At 37.4% G+C, this 27,247-nt stretch overlaps 1 protein-coding gene across 1 annotated transcript in view; it reads right to left on the bottom strand.

The window, feature by feature from the left end:
* Positions 1-27,247, bottom strand: part of LOC121653011 (cadherin-2-like) — a 65,286-nt gene that overhangs the window by 24,178 nt on the left and 13,861 nt on the right. Inside the window, exons 3-5 of the mRNA XM_042006189.1 lie at positions 10,467-10,696; positions 4,553-4,726; positions 1,048-1,203 (exon numbers count right to left, since the gene is read on the bottom strand). Coding sequence (XP_041862123.1) covers positions 1,048-1,203; positions 4,553-4,726; positions 10,467-10,696 — 560 coding nt within the window. The remainder of the gene's footprint in view (positions 1-1,047; positions 1,204-4,552; positions 4,727-10,466; positions 10,697-27,247) is intronic.

The following is a 27,247-nucleotide window of genomic DNA, read 5'->3' as shown; positions in this document are numbered from 1 at the left end:
TACAGCATGCCATCACATAGCTCAACTTGGTTCAGGTATCTACTGCGTGAACTAACATCAGTCAACAGTAAGTGACAAAAGAAGGTTTAGAAAAAAGGTCGCTTTCTGCAGCTTATAGATCCATACGTGACCTGTGGTCACCAACATGCACCATTCTGAAATATGCCTGATTCGTTCTTTGATTCTGCTACAGCAGTGCCATCTGCAGTAGAGCACACTTCTGCATGACTGTTGATGCAGACTAAATAAAAGTGTGTGAAATTAATTTGAGTCAATCAACTTAGTATCTAAATAACAGAAACTACTGGAGAAATGCAACAGTTAAATAAACTAACGTCTCTTTAAAAATCCAAAATATAGCATAAAACATTAATGGCCTTTTTCAAACTAGCAGCCTCTGAGGTGATTCTACCCAGCATAATTTTGTCGAAGATGCTGAATATAGCAACTGATTGGCCTTGATAAGTCATTCCTTTACAGAGCGTGTACCATCAGCATGAGGCTCTGAAAGAGCTAAAGCCTCCCTCATGCATAAACATGTAGGCCAATCTCAGCTTCTAGCACTGACAACTACATCCAGTTACATGAATATTCATCAAATGGCTTAAATGCAAATTACCCTGCTGTGACTCCAGATTTCAATTCTCCCATGTGATCTGTGTGTATTCCTGCAGATCAAAAGGTTAGACTGTGCTCTCCGAGGTGTTTGTGACTGTATTAGATATAGTGAGCTAATACCGGGAGCCTTTATTTATTTATTTATTCTTCTCTCTGTGCATGATAGAAAATAAGTCTAAGACACTGTGACAGGAAAGATGAAAATAAGAGGAGATAGGGATAGCACATGACCAGAATGGTGAGGCAGACTGGAAGCAGATTCATCCATCCAAATGCAGGTGACAGTAATATCGAACTGCAGTATAACTCAGTTCTGAAATCCATATCAAATCTTAAGTTGACAGTTTATGTTGGTGCCTTCATTAAGCAATAATCCAGGTGCTGTCTACTCTGATTTAAACCATCTACTTCAGCTGGAAAAAGACTTACATGGAAGTTGGAGATGTGCTCTCTGTCCAGGGGTTTGGTGACAGACAGCTGGCCTGAGATTGGGTTGATGATGAAGATCCCGGTCGGTGGCTGGTCGGCCCCGGGCCCTGTTACGCTATAACGCAGCATCCGGTTCTTGTCCCGGTCTGACCGAATCTATCAAACAAAAACAGGAAAAGAGAGACAAAAAGATAAGGATTTACAGATTTAAAGATAATTTATTCTCAGAGACAAGAAGAAGAAGCTGGAACAATTAATAACAGTGGATGGATTAAAAAAAAAAAAGTTCTGTATGGAAGCGTTTGCACAAATAAACATTTTTTTTCCATTTCACTTTTGCTGTCAGTGTATCTTTGCAGATATGTCTGCTATAGAACATGGCTGCCTGTATAAAGATAAGATTATGAAAAAAATACAAGTAGTGCAAAGCTTTCAGAGTTTGACCTCAATCTGTCTTATGTGTCAGGACGACTTAGACTTGCACAGACAACACTCAAGAGTGCAGCTACATAAGTAAAAGAAATCTGATACAAGATGAAGTCATAATTAACTATGATGTCACTTAAATCCTGCAAATTTTCCAAATCATGAAAATTAAAAAATAAAAAAGGAATGGAAGCACCATAAGCCAGGATCTTATTGCCCTAACAGGCAAGTTAAAAAAAATCGCTGAAAAAAGAATAAAAACAAACTAAAAGATAAGAAATCCTTTTAGGTTCAACTGCACTTGTATTAAGTTAATATTTTAACAGCTTATTGTAGAAAACAATGTCTGCTTAGGGGTCGGTTTCAGAGACAGGGCTGAGAGTAAACCAGGATCAAGCCTTAATCTGCACTAGTTAAACTGGCGTATTTAAATCACTTTCCTAATCTTGGTTTAAAGTTGTTTTAGTTAGTCTGAGACTACATAGTCCTGGATTAAGTTAAGTAAACCTGGTGATAATAAAAACCTGAAATGGAGTAATGTACTAGTGTGAATCTGAAAATAAAAGAATGGCAGAGGTAAAAATAAGTTGTTTAATAAAATTCAAGAAAAGATGTAATTCAAATTATGTAATGATATAAAATCCATAAGACTGCAACTGTGATTAAAAAAAAAAGCATTTGAAAATTTGCTGTGAATACAGCACATGTAATGCAACCAGAACAATTTCAGGTAAGTTACTAATATCTGTTGCACACTTCCGATATTTATATATAGTGAACGTGTTCCCTCCATTCCTTCAAAAAGCTCCCAATCACCTCTCGGCAGAGACCCAAATAGATGACCATTCACTAGAAGTTAGCCAAAAATATTTCATGAGCAAAAACTAAAATATCTGAACATGAAATTAAAGTTGGAACAGAGAGCTATGATACAGAAAATAAACATTAATGAGACAACTGTAATGTACGGAGGCCCCCAGGGGACACGGGAATTTTTTTTCTTTTGCGTTACCATATAATGCTTTTGCGTTCCCTCGCAATAATTAACGTCATCTCAATAATAAAAAGTATTAAGAGGTTAAATAATTAACAGTTGTGAAAATGTTTATTTAATAAATTACCAATAAATCATATTCATCTCAAATATACAGTCTAAACACAACAGTAAAGCAGCAACACTCATTTCATGTGAATTAGGCTATATACCTGCTCATTAGACTCTGTTAATTATTAAGAATTAAGACATTGTTAATTGTGTCAAGAATACAAAATAGTACATCGTTCTGGCTTCTCTTCTGCCTCAAATTGGATAATTTAATCTTCTTTCTTATATATAAACAATTTCATCTGCACTCTACCTAAGCAGCGTCATCTGACCGCTGTAACTTGTCTTTTATCAGCTGTTATTCATGTCAGATCTGCCAGGTGAGGCAAACTGGAAAACTAAAGTCATCCGAGAAGAGACAAACACAAAAGATAAATTAAGGAGGCAACAGAAATCAGAAAGCGGGCCCAAAACACCGTCAGCAGTGATGAGGAAGTATTTATGCTCTCACTCAGAGACCATTCGGTGGCGAGGCAGGTGTCAGGTCCGTCAGGTCGGCCGTGTCTATGAATAACAGCTGATGAATGACACGTTACAGTGGTCAGATGACACTTCTGAAATAGTGCAGACAAAATAGTCTATATTTGACAAAGAGGGACATAAAGTCATTGTCAGGTGTGTGTGTTATGTTGACTTAATGCTGAGAGGGACAGATGTAGACCAGAAACACATAAAGAAACAACAAATGGCTTTAACAGGCTGTGCTTGCTCTGTGATCGTCCCTTTTTTAAGGTAACACAGGACTTATTGTGAGGGAACGCACAAGTACTGCGAGGCAATGCAAATAAAAGAAGAAAAAAAATCCTGTGTCGCCTGGGCCTTCGTACTAACAAACCTTCATAAGAGATATAATAAAATGTATAATCCTTTTTTTTTCATGAGTGTGTCAAGATCACTATAAACCAGATTTTATATGAGCTTTGTTTATTTATTCGGTCTTATTGAGGTTTTATTTTGTACATAAATCAAAAAGAAAGAAATCAAAATCTAACAATATGAAAAACTGAAATAGTACTTTGTGAAAGTATCTCTGAGTGTAGTTCCTTCTTGGTTGTAGCTTTTTACATACAAAACATTCTTGAAAGTTTATTTAATCAAAATAAACCAGTGGATTTCTACCATCCGCAACTGGTGTTGTGACAGGCCTTTTGTGGAATGTGCCAGTCTTTATTTAAAAAGATAGTTCATACTCCCCAGCAAACATTTCTAAGCAGAAGTTAAACCTCCTCCTTCAAAGGATTAATTTAAGAATCAACTTAGATTAACACTAATCATCCCTCTTGCAACTGTTTTAATTTAATCCAGAAAAGGGTAAACTTCGAGTTATCTAAGCCAAGTGTATGCAAGCGACTCTGAGTAAATTCAGCTACAACAGACTTTTAGTCTGGGACTAGCTTTAAGTTCTGTCTGTGAAACCGACCTCATATGCTCTCACAATATTAACAGGAGCACTGGAGGATAAATCAGGCAAGTTTGATTTGCTTTTCTTCTAATTCAATAAAGTCAAGATAGACTCTCTATGATGTAAAATTGCTTCAAAAACTCCCTAAATATATTGATATGTGTTTAATATATTAGACTATTTAGTCTGTCTTAAGGTCTTTCTCTGGGTTTTGATAAACTGTTAAATTGGATTTAGATTAATTTAACAGATTCATTTAAGCATTAAATTAATCTGTCAATTGAAATTAAAATGGTTCCTTATGAATTTGATTAGCTGTGTTTGTAGTTGGACAGCCCATGAGAACAGAAGACTCACAGGACAAGAAGATATGCTGTGGTAACTCACATTGGGGTTGCTGTGTTTAGTATTAAAATTAGATTAGATTTTATATATTATATATATATATATATATATATATATATATATATATTAACACTATGAGTCTTTGTTTTGTTTTGAAGCAGAACTCACAGCCACTGTAAGAGTTTTGTGTATGTGTGTGTGTGTGTGTGTGTTAATGTGTGTCTTACCCTGACTAGATCCTCGGGGAACTGTCCCCGTGAGTTCTCGGGGACGTTGATAGGTGGAATGACCCAGTCTCTCTTCACACGCCTCAGACTGCCATCACCCCTGACAACCACGCTGCCCCATGGAAACAAGATCTGTGGTACCTGCTGAGTCAGTGCTGCATCACTGGGCTTTACCTGCAAAGACAGTAAACAAACATTGTACAGAAGGCTGTACACACACATATACACACACACACAAACAGCACAGCTGAGTGCTGGAGAAGCTTGGTGACTCAGAGTATTTCTGACCTCATTCCAGTGGCTTGGAATAATGCTCTCATTATAGTCTTCTTAATAAATGACTACCACCTGTCATCATTTGTGTGTGTGTGTGTGTATGTGTTCTCCGCAGCCACAGAACTGCATGACTGGAGCACTGCAGGAAGTTTACAGAGACAGATAACAACAACAATTGGTTTCTCCTTTACTGTGCCCTCTTAAAATTCAAACATGCTCATGAGCAGTTCGATCCCTGACCTTACAGATGGACACGTTTATTCTCAGCAAGTATTGATTTAGTTAAACTTTATTTACATGTGTGTAAGTTCTGGGAATTTAGGGGTTTCATCATAAAAAATAATATAAAAATATGAAAAATAATTAAATGATCAACAACAAAAGCTGAGTTAACATGAGCGACCAACTCTTCCTGTAACTAATGCCAATGTTTTTTTTTATTTATTTTATTATTAAAACAGACCAAATCAATCAAACAACAGGCACCATAAACAACAACAAAATACGATTCACCAATATGTACATTTACTAAATTAAATGTGTCAATACAATTGATACAATTTGCATTCTGGGTATTGGCATTTTATTTTCCTTGACTTCTGAAAAAATAGTTTAAGGCCCTTCCATAGGGAAATTCCCACAAAGATGGCCCAATGATGCTAAGCTGCAGACATGCAGCCAGTTGATCCCCATGCAGCCTGCTGAACTGGCTAACAAAACTTTAGTATTAAATTATTTGACACTGTTCAGGAGTCCTGCATGAACCTTGTGGCATTGATACTGCTACCTGTCCAGAGCTCTCTTCTTCCATTGCCTTTCACTCTGTCAAAAAATATTTTAACAGGCTCATCTGAAATTGCTACTAGTAGTTAATACATTACGGTGCATAGATGACATCCTATATTGTTTAAGCTAACCAGTGTCCACTTTATTAGCCTAGCGATAGCGTTAGGACCAATTAGTTAACTTTACATGGTATCACATTTTCTGTTCATCATCAGTATCTTTATGTTTGTTTAACTTGTAAAATCTGAAGCAACTTGTCAGCAGCTACTTTTCCTCTCTTCGGACTCTAAATGTAACAAGCTTGCTGGGTGATCTCAAAGTTTACTTTGCCTGTGGGCTTAACTAATGAAGTTTAATTAGGCCCCACTTCTCATCCCATCACCGCACTCTGCATACTGTGTAAATTTTGACATTGCCCATGTGAAAAAATCTTAAATCATGGCATGGCTGAGTCACTGTAATGGAAACACTGCAGCTTTCTAGACAATTTAGAATCAATCTACACAGAAGTTAAACCAATTTAATTTTTTCAAAAGTGTATGCATCTGCACAAAACCACTAACATAGCCTAGTCTATATGCCAGGCCTGTAAGTGAGGCTGTAACGCTGCCACAGAAAGACACTAAAAACAGAGAATAAGACATGGAGCATGTGCATGAATTTGTGTGATGTAAACAAACATACGCAGTTTAGATTCAGCTATAAAAGCTATATCATGCTCATTAGCTTGCGTGGCACAAATGCAACTGTAATCTGCCATTGTTCTACTGATGGAGTTTTTGGGCTCCTAAAACACACAGACAGGGGAAAAAAAAACCCTGGCAGATACACATAAACCCATCTCTGTGTAGACATGGCCTTAAAAAAACAATTAGTGACAGGTAAGGATATCATAATTAGGTATACAAGGAGCATAAAAAATGTAGTCTTTTCAAGAAATTTTGTAAATCTAGTACTGATAAGAAATCTTCCAAATCTATTGAGCAGAATACTATGAAAAGATTCAGGAAATCTGAGGACTTTTCAGTGCATAAAAGTCAAAGAGAGAAACTCCTATTGGATCTGTCTGATGCAGGAGGGCCTTGCAGCTGCATCCAGAAATATGATGGCATGGAATGTAAAAGGAGGACTGGAATAACTAATGGGGGGGTTCACACTGGCATGATGGTCTTCAATTTAAAAAGGGGGGACTGGAAGTGTCCTCCAACTACCCGGGGAATCATAGTACTCTGCCACACCAGACAAGTTTGTCAGATTGTTGGAAAGGAGGCAGTGTGGTTTTCATCTAGGACCAGCAGCAGAACAGTGGACCAGTACTTTACCCTTGCAGGGTTACTGAGGTGTCATGGGAGTTGATCATCAAGTCTACATGTGTTTTATGGATCTGTAGGCTCATGACAGTCTTCCTCAAAGTATTCTATGAAGTGTGCTGCGAGAGCACAGGGTACCAGAGCTGCTGCTGTGGGCTATTAGAGCCTTGTATAATCAAAGCAAGAGCTGTGTCTGCTTCCTTGGTACAAATGTAGCCTGGGAAATGCGTTATTTCACATGACACAGTTACTGGGGTTCTTTTGCTGTACCGGGATGGCAAAACAATAAAGGCAATAACAATAAAATGATCAAGAGAAAATATGGCAGTGGGCTATGTAACAGCAGTTCTTTTCAACACCTCAGACACTAAAAGTTACACATACCCTGGTTCTTGTAATTTTTTCAGAGGACATGCCAGTCTCCACTCAGTGCCACCTTAAGGCTCTCTTTTTCTAGAGATCAGTCTAATGACATACATGCAAAAATCTACTAAATAATACAAACTGCAGCAGAAAACAAATCACAAGCCACAAACATCACAGAATAAAATAAACAACACTTTTAGCCATTTCTAAAAGACCTCAAAGGGGTATTTCCTATGCCTAAGTGAACGATTATATTAATAATTTATCACCTGGCTAGTGGCTACACATAGAAGGGGTCATTGTGTGTGATGGACTCTGCGAGGGCCCAAAGTCACCAATTCTGTTTGTGGTTTTCATAGGCAGGATCTTGAGGTGCTGAGTGTGAATCCGCCAGGATGAAAAACTGCTCCTCTTTATCTGAGGCCATATTTCTTAACAAAAAGGAGCGGAATGCTCCCTCTGGTCAGGGATGAGCCACTGTCTCAAGTGGAATAGTTGGAAGTATCTCTCAAGATACTGTTTAAACTGGAGTGAGAGATGAGAAGGAGGATTGGTTCTTCATCACAATAATGAAGATGTTACACTGATACACTGTTGTAAAGCGAGGACTGGTCTGAAACACTTTAAATGTACTGGTCCATTTTCATTCAAGCCCTCTTCAAGGTGATGAGATTTGGATAGCGACTGAAAGAATAAGATCACTGATACAAGCAACTAAAATGAGTTTCCTTTGGAGAGTGAAGGGACTCAGACTAAGGGAAAGAGTAGTGAGGTATGTGTGGGGAGCTGGGAACAGAGCTGAGATGGTATGTGTATTTATCAGGATGCTGCCTGCTCGCCTCCCATTGAAGATTTTTAACCAAGTAAACTCTAGAGAGCTCATACATCTCTTCTGGCTTGGGGATGCACTGAGTTCCTCAAGGAGGAACATGAAAGGTAGCTGGGGAGAAGGTTTCCCTCGTAAAACTGTAGACGCCACAGCTCGATCTCAGAAAAGCAAATGAAAATGGATGGATGGAAAACGTTTACTCTTCTTCAACTATTTTATTGTAGAATATCATCCCATAATAAGTGAAAATATTAGAATTATAAAGGATATAATATGTGCCAAAATGATCTTCTATGCTTGTGATTATCCTATTTAAATTATGAACTTGACCACATTTAGAAAATACACTGATCAATTAAATTCTGCTGAAACATTTACACAAATATTTTCTTTGTTTATCCAAAACCAGTAGAGTTGGAAATATCAACAGTCTGCAGTCATGCAGTACTGCTCCTCAGCTGAGGGGTTCAGTGCTGACACCGCTTCACTGGCTGCTAATTGTCATGGCTCACGAGTTCTTCTTATGAAGGATTTGTTGACGCCTTCTTTCTCTTTGATTCTCAACTAGTGCACAAGCAAGACTGCTGGCATCTGAAGCATATGGCAGTCTGCTATTTCTGGGCTCTGTTTAGAAGAACAGCCAATCAAAGCCACTGCCTTATCTAAATACATGCAGAGGGCCTTATTATCACTGTTGTACATGAAACAAACTAACAGATGGCTGCTTGACTCGTTTTGTCTCCACAATTAGCACTTGGCCAACCTTAGACTCCTGCTGTTAAAAAGCTTGGATTTTCTGTCTCTTTACACTGAAGCAGGAGTATGTGGGTGGAAACTGCATTTTTCTTACAGACGGACATTCTCAGACTCAGAAGCAAGTAATTGTGTATTGGTGAAGTCAGCTTATGTCTCAGTGAGAGAGGATTAATGACATATTCATTCATTAATATTGCAACTGGGTGTGATGTTTAAAATGTTTGTAAACCATCTGTATATTTTGTTATATAATGGTTCTCTTAAAGACTTCTCAGTAAATACATCATCAAATACAAGAAACCTTCACTGGTACAATGAACTGTGTTTGTCTTTATGTCATTTTCCTGTAACAGGAGATATTGATTCTGTTTCAAATAAATTCACCATTAATTTTCTGTTGCTCCTATGATGTTAATGTTAATTAAACTCAGCATCTCTTGAACATGCGTTCATTTTCAAACAACTGAGGATGGGAGGATTATGTCTTTAATTTTCGAAAAATATGTGCAGGAAGCAATAAGTTTCATTAGCTTGGCTTTAGATAGATTAAACTGGCTAAACTGGAAGAGGCTTAAAATCATTAGTGAAGGAAAACAGTGTTCTGTTTGTGAGAGTAGCAGCGCTCCAAATGACTTAGCTCTGTTGTTGTAGAATTAGTGCTGCAGATCCCAACATTATACCACAATCATCAAGACCACATACTCTATGTTGAAATGCTGAGCTCTCCACAATAGATAGAGAAAACAGCAAGCTCTTTAGCTAATAAATATTCAATTTCAGCTAAAAAAAAAAATAAACAGAACTATAAAAAGATTGGTCCAAACTCACAGAAAAGCTTTTTGTTCATCTGTATCAATAAGACCAATAAAATGACTATTTGGAAACAACATAATCATTAAAAAGCTGTGTTTACTTTGCAATGCCCAGCATGCACAAAGATGCTTCCTAGTGTGGTTTTGGAGCCTACCTATGCTGATGTTGTTTATGAATCAGGGAAAATAATACTAATGATACCACAGAGAGGATTGAGGAGCTAAAGGATAGCATTACAAATTGAATACATCAGTCTGGTCACCAGTTTGTGAATAATCCATACAGCCAAGCCCTGAACAAAATCGTTTTAAAGCTAACACTTGTTAATGTTACAAGCCTGGCTACACAGATCTAACAGAAAATAGACCAAGCCATATGCCTGGCTTCAATACTCTGTCACAATACTGAAAGAGAAAAGACACACTGTATTTCTCTCTTCATTTCTTTTTAATTGCAGCTGCAGTTGTTCATTTGTCCAACAACATGGACATAAATCATCTGGGAGCAGCAGATTTAGCTGAAGGTAATTAGATGAAAAGTAGACGGAGAGACACTGAAAGGATATTTGCAGTAATTTCATGAATATCTGTCACGGTATTAGTCGCCTTTCTTCTCAATGTACAGTACGGCTGCAGCCCATGCCTTCACTGTCAAAGTTATTAATTTAGGCAGGCTATGGTTTAGGTTTTTTCACAGTCAAATACCAAACCAGTCTTTCCCTGATGAAAGTTAATAGTAACAACACTGAAATATGTCTGGACTCCTTTACTGGTGGTACCTGTTCCAGGGAAACGTGGCTGCTATCTGGATGAACATGGAGATGCACTCTGGATTTCCAGACCTGCTTGGACTGCAGATCTTGAGCATACACAACCACCTCAGCCTTCTTCCTTTCCCCCAGGTTGAGACGTCGTCTGGTGTAGACCACACCTTCCTCACTGATGCTGAAATCAGAAGAGTGTCCAACCTTGAACCACACCTTCCCTTGACCACAGTCCACGAAGGTCACTGAGGAACAGAGAAAGACACGCACAGGCATCAGACTGGGTGAACACAAAACATTAATGAGTGGTTAGATGTCTAAAGACAAAAACACAACCATCAGCCAGATTTCTTTCTTTTCTATTGTCAGTGACCCACTGAGGGTTTATCTTTGCACACATTCATCTATTTCGCTTCTAAATTTCAGACATGCCTTACTGCATTGTGTGAATTGTCTTCAAAATTAGCTCTTTTCAGCAAATACTGTAAGTTTGCAACTCAGAGGTTTCCATTTCCCAAGGCAAAGGAAAATACAGTGATCAAAAGGGGAAGAGAGTGCTAATGAGTTCAGTGCTGAGGTCAAGTCTGCAAATTATGCTTCTTCTGGGAAGGGTTATTATTGTTCCGAGTCTAGTCAGTTTTGAGAAATAGCTTTGTAACCTTTATTATGCATTGACATTTTCCAACTTTCTCATCTATTGTTATTTTTTTCTTGATTTTGATATTCTGTGACACTGCTGAGGCCTTTAAGAGAAATTCATGGCTCTGAAAAACAACTATTTCACTGAAGATTTGATTTACCAGGGCTGGTAGTGATCAGGTCAGGGTTTGTTTTGTCCACCTGCAACCAATTATTAATGCACTCTGGGGTGAATACTTGCTTGCACAAATCCAGATAACCTTTGACCCTTTTGCTTTCTTTCATTTCACTGTCACCTAAAAAATAGCTCTTGCTATTAATCTGGTTTAAACATCCTCCATCGTGACTATTGGTCTCTCTACTAGGTTTTTGTAAATGCTCATACATTATTCATGTTCAAAAACATTCACACTGCTACATGTTAGCCTAATATAAAACCCCCACTCGACACAGCAGGGAACTGGGGCAGAACTAAGTCTGGGGGTTTCAGATGTTGCAGTGCTGCAGTGGCTCCCACTTCAACGGCTTATGATCAGACAGCACAACACTTCAAAATGGCCAAAGATAGAAAGAAACAGAAACAAGAAACTGTAGCAGGAAGTTACGGGCAAGTAAAATGTGATTTCACAAAGTCTGACTTTGCTCTTTCCTTTTTTTCTGCATAAACTGCTCAACTTTTGAGCATAACTTATGTTTTATTTTCTGCCTTGCCTGCTTTATCTTGGAGCTGGAACTGTTTGTTTTAGTGCACCCAAGTTAGATATGCTGCGCTCCAGAGTGATTCATAGGTCACTGACTGCATACTAAGAACTATAGCATAATGTTTCCCTGTTAGTATGCAGAACAATCAGAAAGCTTTGGATTTCAGAATCTGTCTGCTGATACTGATTTACAACACAATCAGAAGTCAGTACTTCTAACAACTCTGTGATAAAGTATGAAAAAATACTGATGTGCTTTGTGCATTAGCTGAATGTTGTTTTAAATAAATGATTAGTGGCTAACAGTGAGTAATTTATCAAGATATCACAGTTTATACTGAATATAAAAGTTAGCTGCAGAGTAGACTTGGAGAAAGAGCGGTACAGCTCCCCAGGCCCAAAACACTAAATAAGTTACACAAAAAGATTATTAGATTACTGGCATCTGATTAATTTTAAGAAGAAAATCAATCCAACAGTAGTTTCCCTTGACAGAGTCCACAACATGTGCACACACACACACACACACACACACACACACACACACACACACACACACACACACACACACACACACACACACACACACACACACACACACACACACACAATATTGCAAACAGCAGGAAAGTCTTTAAAAACACATATCAGGGAAAGTCTAAAGTCTCATATTAATGATTTGTTTGGACTTCAACTACCAAATTCTATTCAATTTTGTGTCTCTGAAAGGATAGAATCCCAGTGTCTTCTTAAGTTATTTATGTCAGGGTATAAATGTCAACAATCACATCTAGGCCTCAATGGAACACCCAATCTATTCCCTGACATAGAGACTGATAGACTGACAGTGAGAAGGGCTGGCAGGGCCTGAGGGCATGTACTGACCAATTCATTTCACATTTGACTGGCTGGAAATCCTCCCACAGGAGGCTGGAATGATTTCACTGGTCAAATATTTGACAAGAAAAATAATCTGACCAAATCCTTCTGACAAACCTTTGGCAGTCGAGTATGAACCAAGGCTTCTGGTTTATTTATAACTATGAAGAGGATGGAGTGTTTACCACTAGATGCAACTTACATTTGATTTTAAGTGTCATATTTGGCAATGTTTGGTTATCCTTAACTTACTAAAAAGTAATTAGTACCTTGTACTTGACAATTAATTGTGGTACAGCCAATTGTGATAGATCCCTATTATTTTTATACCATTTTAAAAAAACAAATGTGTGAGTTGCAATCAGTCTCCAACAAATAAAATTCACATATGTGGGGTTGTACTTCATTCATGTGGTTCTGGAAAGACATTTTTAATTGGCTTTCATCAAGTTTGTGGTTTAACTTGCTCCAGATTTGTCCATACTTTTATTTTGGGTCCCATCACCGACATTATAACTACTTAGAGTAAATAAGAAAGTCATATCCTCAATATGATGTTAGTATATTTATCTATTTTTATATTTCTTCTGATCTTATCCTTATCTTGTATTTTTTATTTTTTATCTTTCTCTATTTGTTTTTTAACTTAATGATCGTGCAACTTTTTATCTGCTGGTGTCTGCTGGTATTTCCTGTATGTCCTCAATTCTTCCTCATCCTTTATTTAACATTTACAATCCGGCATTAGAACCGGCGGTGGGACGGAGTGGAATAAGTTGTGCTGGTATTAATACTTGTTTGTATTGGTTTATTGGTGTTTTGGCATTTGCACTCTGTAAAGCATGTTGTACTACATTCAGTTTTTTATTTAAACTGCTACACAAATAAATTTTGATGGATCGATTAATACATAAAGCAAATTCTAAAAGCAAATGATTTATTAATTTGCTGCTCATGACACTATCATAAGCACTATAACACTAGAAGTACTCAGAGAGTACAGACCTCAGCCAAGCCATTGTAATTTATGTATTTATTTTATTTTATTTTATTTTATTTTATTTTATTTTATTTTATTTTATTTTATTTTATTTTATTTTATTTTATTGATTCTGGGCATTAGTTTTGAGTTAGAAGATCTAATGGCAAAATTATCAATGTCTCCCCACAGTGAAGAATCCTCTAAAAATTCCTGAATCCAGGCGGTGATCCAGATCCCCCCCAAAATCTAATCACTTGTTCTTTATTCAATTTTGAGATTTCCTGAAAATTGAATCAACATCCATCCATAACTTTTTGAGTAACAGGCTGACAGACAGACAGAGAGAGAGAGAGACAGATGGACCAATGCCAAAAACATAACCTCTGCCTTGGAGGAGGTAACAAATGGAGTCCAGATGCATTTTAACAACTGGCTCGTTAACATTACTTTAACCAATCTGTCTATGATTACAGTTACTGCTACTATCTGACACGCCATGAACTGTACAGCTGGCTGCTTATTTAACCTGTTTAACAGAAGTGGGGATGTTGTTGATTCATGCACACAAAGTGGAATCAATGCAATGCCAACAGAGCAAAGAGTGTGTTGAACTCGTGCCTGCAGGACGATGTGAATGTCAGCTGAATCTGATTACAGATACCATAACCTGAGAAGACATTTTTACTTCATTTGATAAAAAACTTCTGACCAAGAGAACTTTGATTCAATCTGTCAAACTCATCCAAATACATGAAACGTAAAAATCTCAAAGCAAAAATCTTGTGTGAAGTACTGTCTGGGGCAGCACTGTGACAAACTCAACACACATATACAGTGTGAAAATCAAAGTGCCATCAACTGTCCTGATTTCTCGTCATTGACCATTAAAAATGTAGTAAACATGTAGGTATAACGGCTTAAACAAGCCATTCAAAGCCTCTCCTATTGTAGGAGTTTATCATCAGTGCTCTGGAGGCTACAGCTTACCAGTGCAGTATACCTTTACATTCCAGAGCACTGGGGTGTAGCATCACACTGTGCTGAAACAGCTTGTAATAATTAGGATTCTGGCATCATAAGACTTCATATTTCATCCCAAAGCAGCAGTAAAAAAAATTTACTTCCAACTGTCTTAATAACAAGCAAAAATTAAAAAAGTCTGTAACAGTTTTAATGTCCTGAAGGTCGTGTGTCCCCCACTGAAGCTGCATGTATTGCAGATTCATTTTCCCATATATATTTTTGTTGAAACATGCACCTTGACAAATAAATTCTTACCATTTTGGAGGACCTCTGCCTACCGCCATCTTTCTGCCACTCCGGTCACACAACTTACACAACAATCCAAATCTTCGATCGCGTGCACACGTCCTCGACATTTTGGAAGAATTCTACAGTCCACTGATGAGAATATAGTATTTTTCTGAGAACTTTTCTGTTTTTCTACAGATAAGTTGGCAAGAAATCTGCTTTTGAATATCTGTTGAGATGGCATCAGGAAACAGAACATTCAATTTTTCTAACGGTGCTAGCAAAGCCTCACAGGCTCAAACAACCAGCCTTGTTAACAGCTTCAGGTTTAGCATCGAGACACCAAAATCTGACATAAACCCATCTAGTCAGAGCAGCAATGCCTTGAAAACTGACTGCAACGGCTTCAAGTTTTGTGGTAACATGGAAGGCTCAAACGCTGATGAAAACCAGCCTTGTTATACCACCAAGAGCCAAAAACATGAAGGAAAATTGCAGAAGTCTGAGGTGAACAACCTCTGTGAACTGACGGATAAGAAACCAGAATCAAGAAGTCAGAAATTAGCCAAAGAGATGGCTTTCCAGTTAGAACATACAAGGAAACTGTGGGAGGAAAAAGCCAAATCTGAGACATGGAAATACCTGGGTCAGATTGTGAAGGTATATTCACCAGAGACAGAATCAGCTCCGAAAGAGGAGAAACAAATGGAGGATGAAAACTCACAAATCCAGAGAGAAGTAAAATATTTGGAACAGACAACCAATAAGGCTTTTGAAGACAATCGAAAAGTGGCACAAATCAATAAAGAACAACCAAAAGAAAGAAGCAAAGTTGAAAAACAGAAGATGTTTGAACGAGAAAGGAGGGAAATGGAGGCAGCATTTGGAGCCACTGATCAGGAAAAAATAACACAGGTGGAAATATGGCTGACAATGAAAAATCTGATCAAAGAAATATGGCAGGAGAATAAAGTTCTGATGAACAAGATAAAAAACTTTGATGACGAAAAGAGAGAAATTGAGGCAATAAAGACTGACTTAGAAAAAGAGAGAAAACACCTACAGGACCAAATCCGCAAAGTGGAGGAGAGCTACAGAGAGATTGACCAACAGAAAATTAAATTCAGCAAGACAAAATCTGTCTGGAACAGGAGAGAAAAAGAACTGAACATGGAGGCAAAGAGACTGGAAACGGAGAAAGAGGAATTGGAGCTGCTGAGAGATCAGCTGAGGCAGGAGAAAATATCTATTCTGCAGGAAAGGAAACAACTGGAAAAGCAAGTCCAGGAACAGCAAGATGGGAAAACACACACTGAGGTGGAAATCAATAAAGAGGGAAAGAGTAACAGAAAACTGGAGCTTGAGAAAAGAAAATATACACAGAGACAAAGAATTTGGAGCAGGAGATATAAAATGCTGGAAGGTGAGCTCAATAAAACAGAACAGAAGAATAATCAGCTGTTGAAGGAAACAAATAAACTCTACGAAGAGAAGACACAGCTGGAAAAGGAGAGAAAAGACTTGGTGAAGGAGGAAAAGAGAGCACAAACTCATGTGGAAATCAGGAATCAACTAAAAGAGGAGAAGAAAGAGTTGGAGTTGGAGAAAAATGAACTCTTAGAGAAGAAAAAACAGCTGGAGCAGGAGAAGAAACAACTGGAACAAGAGAGAAAAGCAATGCAGCTGGAAAAACAGGTTGAAGAGGAGAGAGAAGTGATTGAGCAGGAAAATACTGGAAGCAGAGAAAAATCATGTGAAAGAAAAGGAAAAAGAAACACAGGATTTTATTCATGCTCAACCCTTGAGTCTCCCTGAGTACCAGGGTGAAATTTCAGTTTTCTATTCACATCCATCTCATGAGGAATCTCAACCTTGCTCCACCTTCAGTGCTCAAACACTCTCTTATCCTGTCAATATTTCTGAGTTATATCCAGAGACATCCCATCTTTCTTCCTCTGAACCTGCGATTGATGACACCATCCTCACTCGACCCTTGGCTGTAGATTATACTGATTTTCCGGTTCTCCATCCAAACTCATACCAGATTCCTCCCTGTGACACCTTCATCTCTCCACCCTGCAACAGTAATCCTCATAATTTCCTGTTGTATGATGCAAATTCATACTGGGACGGCTGTGCCAACACCAACTATGGCACTTTCTTTTTTCCAGCCTTGCAATAAAAATAAAAATATATATAAAATAAGTAATTTCTTAGACTTTTTCCTTTTTTAGTTTCTATAAACTCCTAAAAATACAAGTGTTGCACATTCTGGTAGCTGAATGTGATAATGTTAAAGGTCCTATTTTATGCAAAATTCACTTTCTAAAGTTCTTCTAACAGTCATATGTGTCCTCATAGCCTGTGTATGAGGCCCAAAAATGACAAATGTCTGTCTCCTCTTTCATATAGTCAAGACCTGAATGTGCCTAATAGAATGTGTCTTGCATAATGCTATGTTTAGATTCTACCAGAAGCCTATCAGCCTGTCCATACATGGAGTCTAAAATTCACTAACCTTAGCAAATAGCAGTCTGCTTACAGCTGCAATGAAGTATACTCCTAATCTATGTCATTTTAAATAATTCTAATTATGAAATGTTGAGAATAAGACATTTCACTGAATAAATGCACAAAAGAAAAGGTTGACAAAGTGGGTGAGTTCACACCATTTGCCACAGTTTCATTTAATTTCAAGCACATTTTTTTGACCAGTGTAAAAAGGACTACATCAACAGCTGGGTGCTGCCAGATAAACTAAGAGTGAAGCCAGAGGCAAACTTCCCTCTCTGTCAACAAAGTTCCTGCAAGCACATAGTATGAAAGGCAGATTATAGCACAAATTTAACTGAAGAGGCTCCTGCCAACTGGGCCATTTACAAAACAACTTAGAAGATAAGAAAGGGTCATTTTGACAGGCGTTGGTTACGCTGCAGTAGAAATGGACAAACCTTGTAAAGTGGACAAATTCATTGATTTAAAGTACATCCACAATGGCCTGAGTAAATCTGTAACAAAATATTTTTCTAGGGCAGCATTTAGCTCAATGAATTTGAGCCGGCCCATGTACAGAGACCATAGCTCCTCTGTGCAGCTGGCCTTGGTTTCAAGTCCCGAACTGGTGCCCTTTCTTTATGTCATTCCCTGCTCTCACTGACCCCCTTTCCTGTCAAGCCACTGTTGAAATAAAGGCATTAAGAGCCCAAAAATCCTTTAAAAAAATTCTCGCAGACCTAACCCTCTCTCTTTCAGCCCCCAGTCAAAGCTTTCTTACTCTGTGACGACACATTGACGTCTGCAATTGGAGGAAAGTCTACAAACTTTTCCAACTCCTTGCAATAAGGATGTAATGAAACCATACTCTCTTAGTCACTGCTCATCTCCACCTCCTCATCAGCAAAAGTAATGTCAGGGCTTTTCTCTAACTGTATGACAGATATTGCCTGCATCAGTGCCTGCAGCTGTAAAAATTTGCTACTTTCTGGATACCTTTGCATTTGCCTAGCAACTGAAACCAAACTTAGATGCCTACCGCCACATCCTATGTGACAGCAGTTCAGAACTTCAACTCAAAGCTGACATTCCTCTGCTGTCATTATAAAGCCTTGGCTTAAAAGAACAATACTTTGGAATACAAATGTTTTATTAGAGTCACTCTGGTTTCCCCTGGCAACTGCCCCACTTTCTACATGGAGCTGCCCTTGTATTTTCCTCTGGCCTCCTAGGGCAGGACAGCATAACAACCCCCACCCCTCCTATAGAGATGACACTGGGGAGCATGCAAAATCAATCAGAAACAGCACTGAAAGGCCAATATGTTACTAATAAACACACAAAGTAGGTTTACTGCTGTGCCTCTACTCAGATAAAAGTAGTCCTGTGGTCCCATATGTACATTACACACTCTGTCAGGGTATTACCATGTGAAGAGAGCACAAGGTTGATGGATGAATTACAGACAATACGACCTCACAACATCTGAGAGACTACAGCTCATTATCATCGACTACTGTTCAAAGACCCATCCATTTACGGACCCACCGGTCCTTCCTGTGTGACAGCTGGCTGCTTTATTCTGCTTGAATATGTGTTGAAGGAAAAATCTCTTCTTAAATGCACTTCACATGTGGCTGCAGTCCAGCAAACAGGCAGCCGGTGGGCTCATTGTGAATTTTAGGGAGTTTAAGTCTCAACAGTACAGCTAAATAGTCAATGCTGTGGAAATATACAAACAAATTGCATCACTCCCAAATGCATGCTTTTACTTAGGTAAAAATCACGGCATCATAGTTGTTGATCTATCCGTCTGACTCTTACCTGACTCTTTGACAGCCCAGATGGGGAGCCACTGCTATAGACAATGTGTATGAAGGTTCAAGGATTAGATGCTGCCAAATTAGCTCTACCAACTTTATATGATTCTGTCAGGAAAAGAAAAACCACAACTGTTGCACTCATCAGGATCACATTATTTTACAATATCATGCTGTTTCTCAATTCCTTTCTCCTTTATTTAACCAGATAAAAACCTAATTGAGATTAGAGAATTATTTTTTCTAGCATGACCTGGACAAGAAGGCAACACGACCACAACTTTCTACTTTGCGTCTGATAAAATACAATAACTCATTTAAATGAACTAGAACATAAAATGGTTGTGCTAAAATGAACATTTATTGTATATTTATGTTAAATTAAATGAGTTAATACATTTTTTATATTAAATGATCTTATTAAACTATTAAATTTCATCTACCTATCTATCCATTTTCTATGCCTGCTTATTCAAATGCAGGGTTGCAGGATCATATCCCATTAATAATATTTAAATAATCATTTTAATCAGTTCTCTTTTTTTAATCAAATCATCATTTTATTCTAATTATTAAATCTTTATCAAATTAAATAATCAGCTAGGTAAATTTCCACATATAATTACAGCTCACAGCAGCCAAATCGACATGGCTGCCAGATTATGGGCATTTAATTTTTGTTTTCAATTTCATCAGCCTTGAAAGAAATCAGTTTGTTCAGATTGCATCAAAACAACAAATATTAATTTTTAATCTGAACTAGAAAACTATTAGCTTAAATCATATTGTGCTTTTTAAAAGAAAATGTACATAAACAATGCATAAATATTAGGAAATGAATGGAGTGGTCAACAGGTTTCTCAATGGTGATTTAAATTTCAAAGCATGATGCTGTCTGTTATACACCATACACTGTTTTGTATATTAATGTACTATACCTTTCTAAATCATGCTGCCTGGTGCCTTAGCATAAATCAGCATTACTCTATATAAATGCTGACTCACTTGCAGACTTACAGCAGCTTTATGACTGCTATATAAACCTGCTTTATAATGGGTTTTGCATCACAAACACACACACACACACACACACACACACACACACACACACACACACACACACACACACACACACACACACACACACACACATGTAGACACAAACAATGAAATCAGGAGAGCTTGCATGCAGAGTGCAGAGTGAAGTGGTTTAAGTAAAGCCTCATCTTAACCAGAGAGCCCATCTGTTATTCTTAGAGTGTTAGACAGACAATCAATATCTGTTGCACAGATCTGCGACAACTGCTGATTGTCTTAGTGGACTCTCACAGCTAAATTAGATTTACTTTATTATACAGCTTTATCTAATTGTAGTAGTGCCAGTTCGGATCGTAAAATAGCCCCTGGAGAAATCCGACTGGCCAATTGGCCCATGGCCACGGAATGGGTCTCCAATTCATTTTTGAAAGGGTATTTTAAAAAACAGTCAATTTATAAAACCATAAAAGTCTGAGGAATTATATTGTATGCATCAAATACAGTTTTTGTATTTTTTACTGTTATGAGAATCAGAGGTGAAGCAGTTGTGTGGTTACAGGGCCCGAACACTGAATGCAGCACAATGAAAGGCCTTCAGTTTATATAGAGCTGGGCTTCCTCTCATTGAAAGCAATCTTAGAAATGAGCCTTCAGGATGAATAGCCCACAGTCATTGCTCACATTAACACACTTCAGTTTTAAATATTATGTTCTCATCAGACCTGCCCTGACCAGCCTCTACTCCCACCACATACATACACACACTCACACATTGCTGTATATGCAGAGTCAGACAAATAAATGTCTAAGAGATACACCCTTTTATCAGATTAAATTCATTCATGTTAACCACTGTTTGTCTCTTAAAATGTCATATAAGGGATCCTTCATCCCTTACGTGTCACTGTGGGGGGACTCAGCAGGACCTTCAGCAGCAGACTGCTGCACCTACAGAGCAATATCGCAGGTTTTTCAGCAGCAGCATTGCATGAACTGCTGCTCTTAGGTTTTCTCATGCTTCTCCTCCTATTCATCATGCTCTCTCATCAGGATGGTTACAACAAGTTTTAAATGCAGTTTTAATGTAAGTCCAGTAATTGATGTTTGTAACTTTAAAGATCATTTTTTACTTACACACTATGTGTATGCACATTTTTGTAATTTGTCTATTTTTTCTCTATTAAGAAGCACTCAGTGTGTGTACCCTTTACATTGTGTATGCTTTCGACCTTTATTTTATATCATCAACCACATACAAAATCATTTCAGTATTTTTGTTATAACTCTCAACTAGTCCTAGAAAAAAAGAAATAAAAATCTTTTTTTCCCACTGAATTTGATTTCGAATTTGAAACTATTTTTTTTCTTTTCTTTCTTAAAAAGATATAAATAAAATGGAAAATAAAATGAATTTAATCAACCAGCCAAACTTTCAACTTTAACAAAAAGAGCACAAATACCTTTTATGTTTTTTTTTAATTGTACCAAGCAGGACCTTCTCTCTTTCCCATTCTGGAAATCCAAAAACTAAAATGCTTCAAAATCTTGAATAGAGGTATTTGTTCAAAATCAATAGCAAAACTTAAAACATGGTATCTATCTGTTTATGCATCAGATTATACTTTACTTTTATCCCCTTTTTCTGATCTAAAAATATATGTTACATTAAAGAGCAGGATAAACCTTGAACTTAAAATAAAGTGTTGTATTTTTCCTTTTAGAAATGAAAAGAGAGGAATGAAAGATGATACCTTAAGGTTGATCATGTCATCATTAATTGCTTGTGGCTGTTACTGCATGAACAATGAGTTTACTAAACAGGAAAATAAAAAGGATTTTTCTGTGCTATGTGGTTGGTATGGTTCTTGATCACGGGAGAAGAAACAAAAATCTGATTTAAAAAAACAAAAAACAAAAAACATGATCCACAAGTTCAATCTAAAAACTGATTAAAAGTTGGACTGGTTATCCCTACTAATTAGTAAAGAAAGTACTGCATGGTGCACCATTTGACTTTTCACATATTAAGTTCATACTGCTTTCATGTGTTTTTAACAGATTGTTATGTTTTTAGATTCTAGTGGTCTAATATGCCAGTATCTTAAAAGAAAAAAAGTCATACAGAGGAGGATGACATACAGCAAGTACTCCAACTAGACTTTCAGCCTTATGTGGGGCATCAACATTTGAAGATAAGCTATCAGGTGCCCCTATTTTTTCCCTTTCAGATAAAGCGTGTTGAGCTAAGCACATCAACTGTGAGGGAAGGAAGAGAGATACTGACACACAACAAAGGGATGCACAAGTGAAGATTGCCACTTTTGAATCCAACACCTGAGCAAACATGAACCTATTTCCAATTATCTCTTCCTGCACCTGCCAACACGCACATACACACACTTAGCATGCCTTGCCCCTCTGCATTCTATAACTAAGGCTCTCCTCTTCACCAGGGCTACTGATTGTTAATGAAGACCTCTCCTCCAGTGAATGAAGTCATTCACAGGTCCACTCCTTCCCTTGTCTGCCTCCTCAACAGCCACCCCCATTAAAGAAAACAAGACCTTCATGAAAGGGAGGTGTAACACAGATCTTAGGAAACTACTGTGTCCCCTAAGATTATGTTGCAGCAGTGACTCAGCTAAAAACTACATTAAAACCAAAGTTGAAACCTAAAATGCAGCTTTTCAAACAGGTCAGAACTCTGTTTCTCCAGTAAAACAAACCAATGTGGGCCTGAGTCATATTCTTTCTTTTAGCTAAACATGTTACTCTAAAGTAAAACTACAACGTTACTCACTCTAAAAGAGATGACTGATCATGCATCCCTTTATACACATAGCTAGACTGTTTCAGGACAACAAAGAGCTTATGAGCATGAAATGCAAGGCACAGCAGGAGGAAATGAATACTACTCTATTAACAATGTCAATATATCTTCAAATTTTCAGGAATAGATTAGTAAAGGTGTGAGCACTAACATATTCTCCACTCCATTTTTTGAAGTTGTAGCAATGCATTTCCCTAAGGAAAATGTTTCAGAGGAATCTGCTGAGATGTTTGGACAGTCTGGTGTTACGTTGTATGGTGTACAGTCTTATAGCAGGTTGTTTATGAGTGGCGGGTTATGCTGGGAGTAGTCACCACTGCCACTTTCTGAAAGAAATCAGTAGCACTTCTAAGATCACAGTTTGTAACAGTGATAAACAGATTGTGACTCACACTTATTCACAGGCAGTTTTTCTAACACTGCTGCACATCTTGGGTTACTAGAACATTTCTCATTATAGATTTATGATTCTACTGTGTCATCTTGTTTATAGTTTACAATGTCTTTTCACAGTGATGCCTACCAAACCCAAATCAGTCAGCCTAACATATGTGTGGTTACTGCAGAGAGATCAAATGTTCTTTAGTCAAACGAGGATGGAAAAATTCTCCAGAAGCACAGTTTAACAGCAGGGGGATTCCAAGTGCTTTACAGAAACATTGAAACTTCAGAAAATAAGAAGCATAATTTAAAATTAAAAACAAGAGAGAAAGGAAAAAGAAAGAACATTTGATGAAACAATATTAAAACATGATCAAGTTAAAAAAGAAAAAGAAACAGATGCAGACTTGGACTTCTAAATAAAATCTATTGAATGCAGCAGAGAACAGGAGAGTCTTGAATTTGGATTTAAACTAAGTGTTTCAGTTGATCTGAGGCTTTCTGGGAGTTTGTTCCAGACATGTGGAGCATAGAAGCTGAATGCAGCTTCTCCATGTCTAGTTCTGACTCTGGGAACTGATAAAAAAAAATGGCTTCCAGATGACCTGAGGGTTCTGGTAGGTTCACACTGGGTCAAAAGGCCACTGATGTATTTTGGTCCTAAACCATCCAGAGCTTTATAGACCAGCAGCAGAACTTTAAAGTCTATTTTCTGGCGGACAGGCAGCCAGTGTAAAGACCTCAGAGCTGGACTGATGTGATCCACTTTCTTAATTTTAGTGAGGACTAGAGCAGCAGAGTTCTGAATCAGCTGCAGGTGTCTAATTGATTTTTTAGGTAGAACCTGTAAAAACACTGTTACAATAATCAAGCCAACGAAAGATGACAATCAGCTGTTGGAAACTTGGTTCAGCTCTGTTTTATTCTGCAGTAACAGCCTTGCTTAAAAAGCATAGTCAGTTATTTTGGTAAAATTCATAAATAAAACAAAAAACAGTGCAGTGTTAATGCAGCTGTGAAACTATAAGAGATTCATTACGATTCTGAACTCTTGGCACATTAAGTGGATGGATCTTGACTGTTGTGCCATTTAGAGCTTATATTGTCTGGCTGCTACCTCATCTTTCATTTTTCTGTCTGATTCAGCTATTATAGAATAAGATTGATGTCTGGAACCAAAACTAATTCTTCCTCATCAGTAGCCCCAGGCACAACTTCATCTGTAGCATTTTTGTTATCAAAACCCTCAACAGAAGTAAAACCTGTATGCAGCTACAGCTCAGTCATGCTACTATGACTTTCAACTGGACAGACACGGTCAACACTGTGTTTCAATTCAGAGACGGTAATATTGACGTAAAAAGAACATCATGTCAATCATTAAACTGCAACACATGTGATGTATAGTCACTTTTTTTGTTTGTTCATTTCATTTCATCTCTTTTTTCTTTTTTTAAAAGAAGCATTAATGAACTTGGCTAAGGCAGCTATTTGGAAGTATTTCCAGCTATCACGACCTTTTCTCTATACTGAAATCTGGTCCTGAGCCAAACTCAGTCAAACTCAAATTTAAATCATAACATTTCAAGATGCTACCTATAGAAAAAGCAGAGCATTAGTTTTCTATGAGCTCTTGAGAGAGGCTAATGCATCTAAACTGGAGGGACTGGGAAAGGGAAAAATACTGAAGAACAATAATGGAATAAGGTTACATGCTTGTGGAAGACTAATTCAGACGCAGGAGCTTAATTATAGGATCCTCAAGTGAATTTGTTAGACACTGAGTAGAAAATCCCCAAAAGTTTTAACTAATGGGTTATAGCAGGCTTTAGTGTCAACTGGCAATGTTAACGGGATGCAGAATAGTGACACAACGGAGAGTAGCTACACTATCACCATTTAAGCAAGGATATAAAACAATTTCATCCAGACTTTCTGGACAGCAAGACTTGTTCCTTAAAACAGAGTCCCTTTTCAAATATAGTAAGAAATCGTTATCATTGTTGAGCCTTTATCTCTCTCTCTCTCTCTCTCTCTATATATATATATATGTATATATATATATATATTGTTTTGTTTTGTTTTCTGTTAACCACTAATCTGATGTGTGCTTGTGAGAGTTGATCTTTTGTACAAAGTAATAATGTAAATCCCAAATAAATAGCATTTCGCTTCAGCCAAGCTTTTTTTTTTTTTTTTTTTACAAAGTTTTAAGCATGTGTTCTGTTCTTATTCTTAATCTCTGTACCAACTGGTGTTGTAACAGCACGCATTCTGGTGCTGTTACACTTGTCTGGAATAACATCCTGCACTCTTTACGTGGTTTTATCCCTTTTTTCCCCCAAAAAACTTCCATTTCTAAACTGAATAATCCATAGTACATGATAATCCATGCTTTAGACCTTGTAAATCAGCTGTTGCTTGGGATTTTCTTTTTAAATTTAAAGAAAAGTTTGACCTCATCAGCTCATCATCAAAAAACAGGCAGAATGATTAAAGTGGCTGATATTAAATATTAAGAAAATTGTAACTGATGCAAACTCAGAACGTCTCAGGAACAGGATTTTGAGCTACTGACCATCTTGGTTCACAATTCTCATGTGATCTACTTCATGTTGTGCAGTCTGATGGCACAGCTTAAGTCTGAGTGAATATTATGTTAAGACAGATTTATCTCTAAATGTAGGTTACAGTGGCACGATGTTTCCTTCAGAGCTACCCCATAACTCATATTTGATGACATATTTCACTCAAACTCAACAACTGAAATAACTGGCATATATTTATTTTTCTGCTGGTGTTGTCATTTTTTAGGTAAAACAGAAACCATCTCATCTGCTCACACTACCCCCAAAAATGATGTTTACATAGCATTTGGATGGATAATAATGAATGGTAGTAATAAAAAAGCTAAACACACAAAAAACCTTAATAACCTTTAATAAACTAATACAGTTATCATTACTGGCTGTTTTTACAGGATATTAACCTGATTATTAAGACCCTACTCTGAATAAACTCTTTTTCAAACATGAGATACGTCACATGTCTTCATCAACAATTTAAAGTGATGACAGTCATCACCACATACATTCCAATAATGTTCCTTTTCTATCCTTCAGATCTGCCTGTAAAAGTCATGGAAAGATCCATAGTGTGTCCAATATTTGCAATTCACACAAGAAAAGTTTTGGTAATAAAATTAATCTAATATTTATTCAGTGTTTTCTGCCATGTTGAAAGTAATTTTATCAGGTTCAATCAAGTCAGATTGTCTTAACCTTTTACAGAAAACCATCAAGATGGAAACTCTCCAATGAAACATTTAGGGACTTTAGGACACTGTCATGACAAAAATAAGGCTACATTTACAGTACGCAATAATCAAATTAAGCTAGAATCAGAATGCATTCCTTACTTGTACTATACACTTTTTCTGCAGGGCCCCCTTGTCATCAACAACAATAATGGCAAGCCCCCCCTGTTTCTTCTTTAATTATAGTTAAAACCATGTCCGTGGCAGAAGGAATTATCAGTTGCTCTACTATAGTGTGAGGTGTTTTAAACCAGGACACAATCTACTTCATGTGAGTTGAGCTTTAAATGAGACAGATGCTGCTTTTGTAAAACAACTTGTCTATATACTGTATGTAGTAGAGTAGGTTATTTATAAAGTAATTAACGGGCTTTTCTTTGTGTTCACGATGAGAAGTCCCAAGTAGTGTTATTTCTTGTTTGGCTTAATGCTGTCAGATGCTAATATTTTAAAACGCACAACACAC

The sequence above is a fragment of the Melanotaenia boesemani genome, chromosome 14, assembly GCF_017639745.1.
Source record: "Melanotaenia boesemani isolate fMelBoe1 chromosome 14, fMelBoe1.pri, whole genome shotgun sequence".
In the NCBI taxonomy this organism is placed as follows: domain Eukaryota; kingdom Metazoa; phylum Chordata; class Actinopteri; order Atheriniformes; family Melanotaeniidae; genus Melanotaenia; species Melanotaenia boesemani.
The sequence above is the reverse complement of the archived record's forward strand: the minus strand, read 5'-3'. Positions and strand labels throughout refer to the sequence as shown.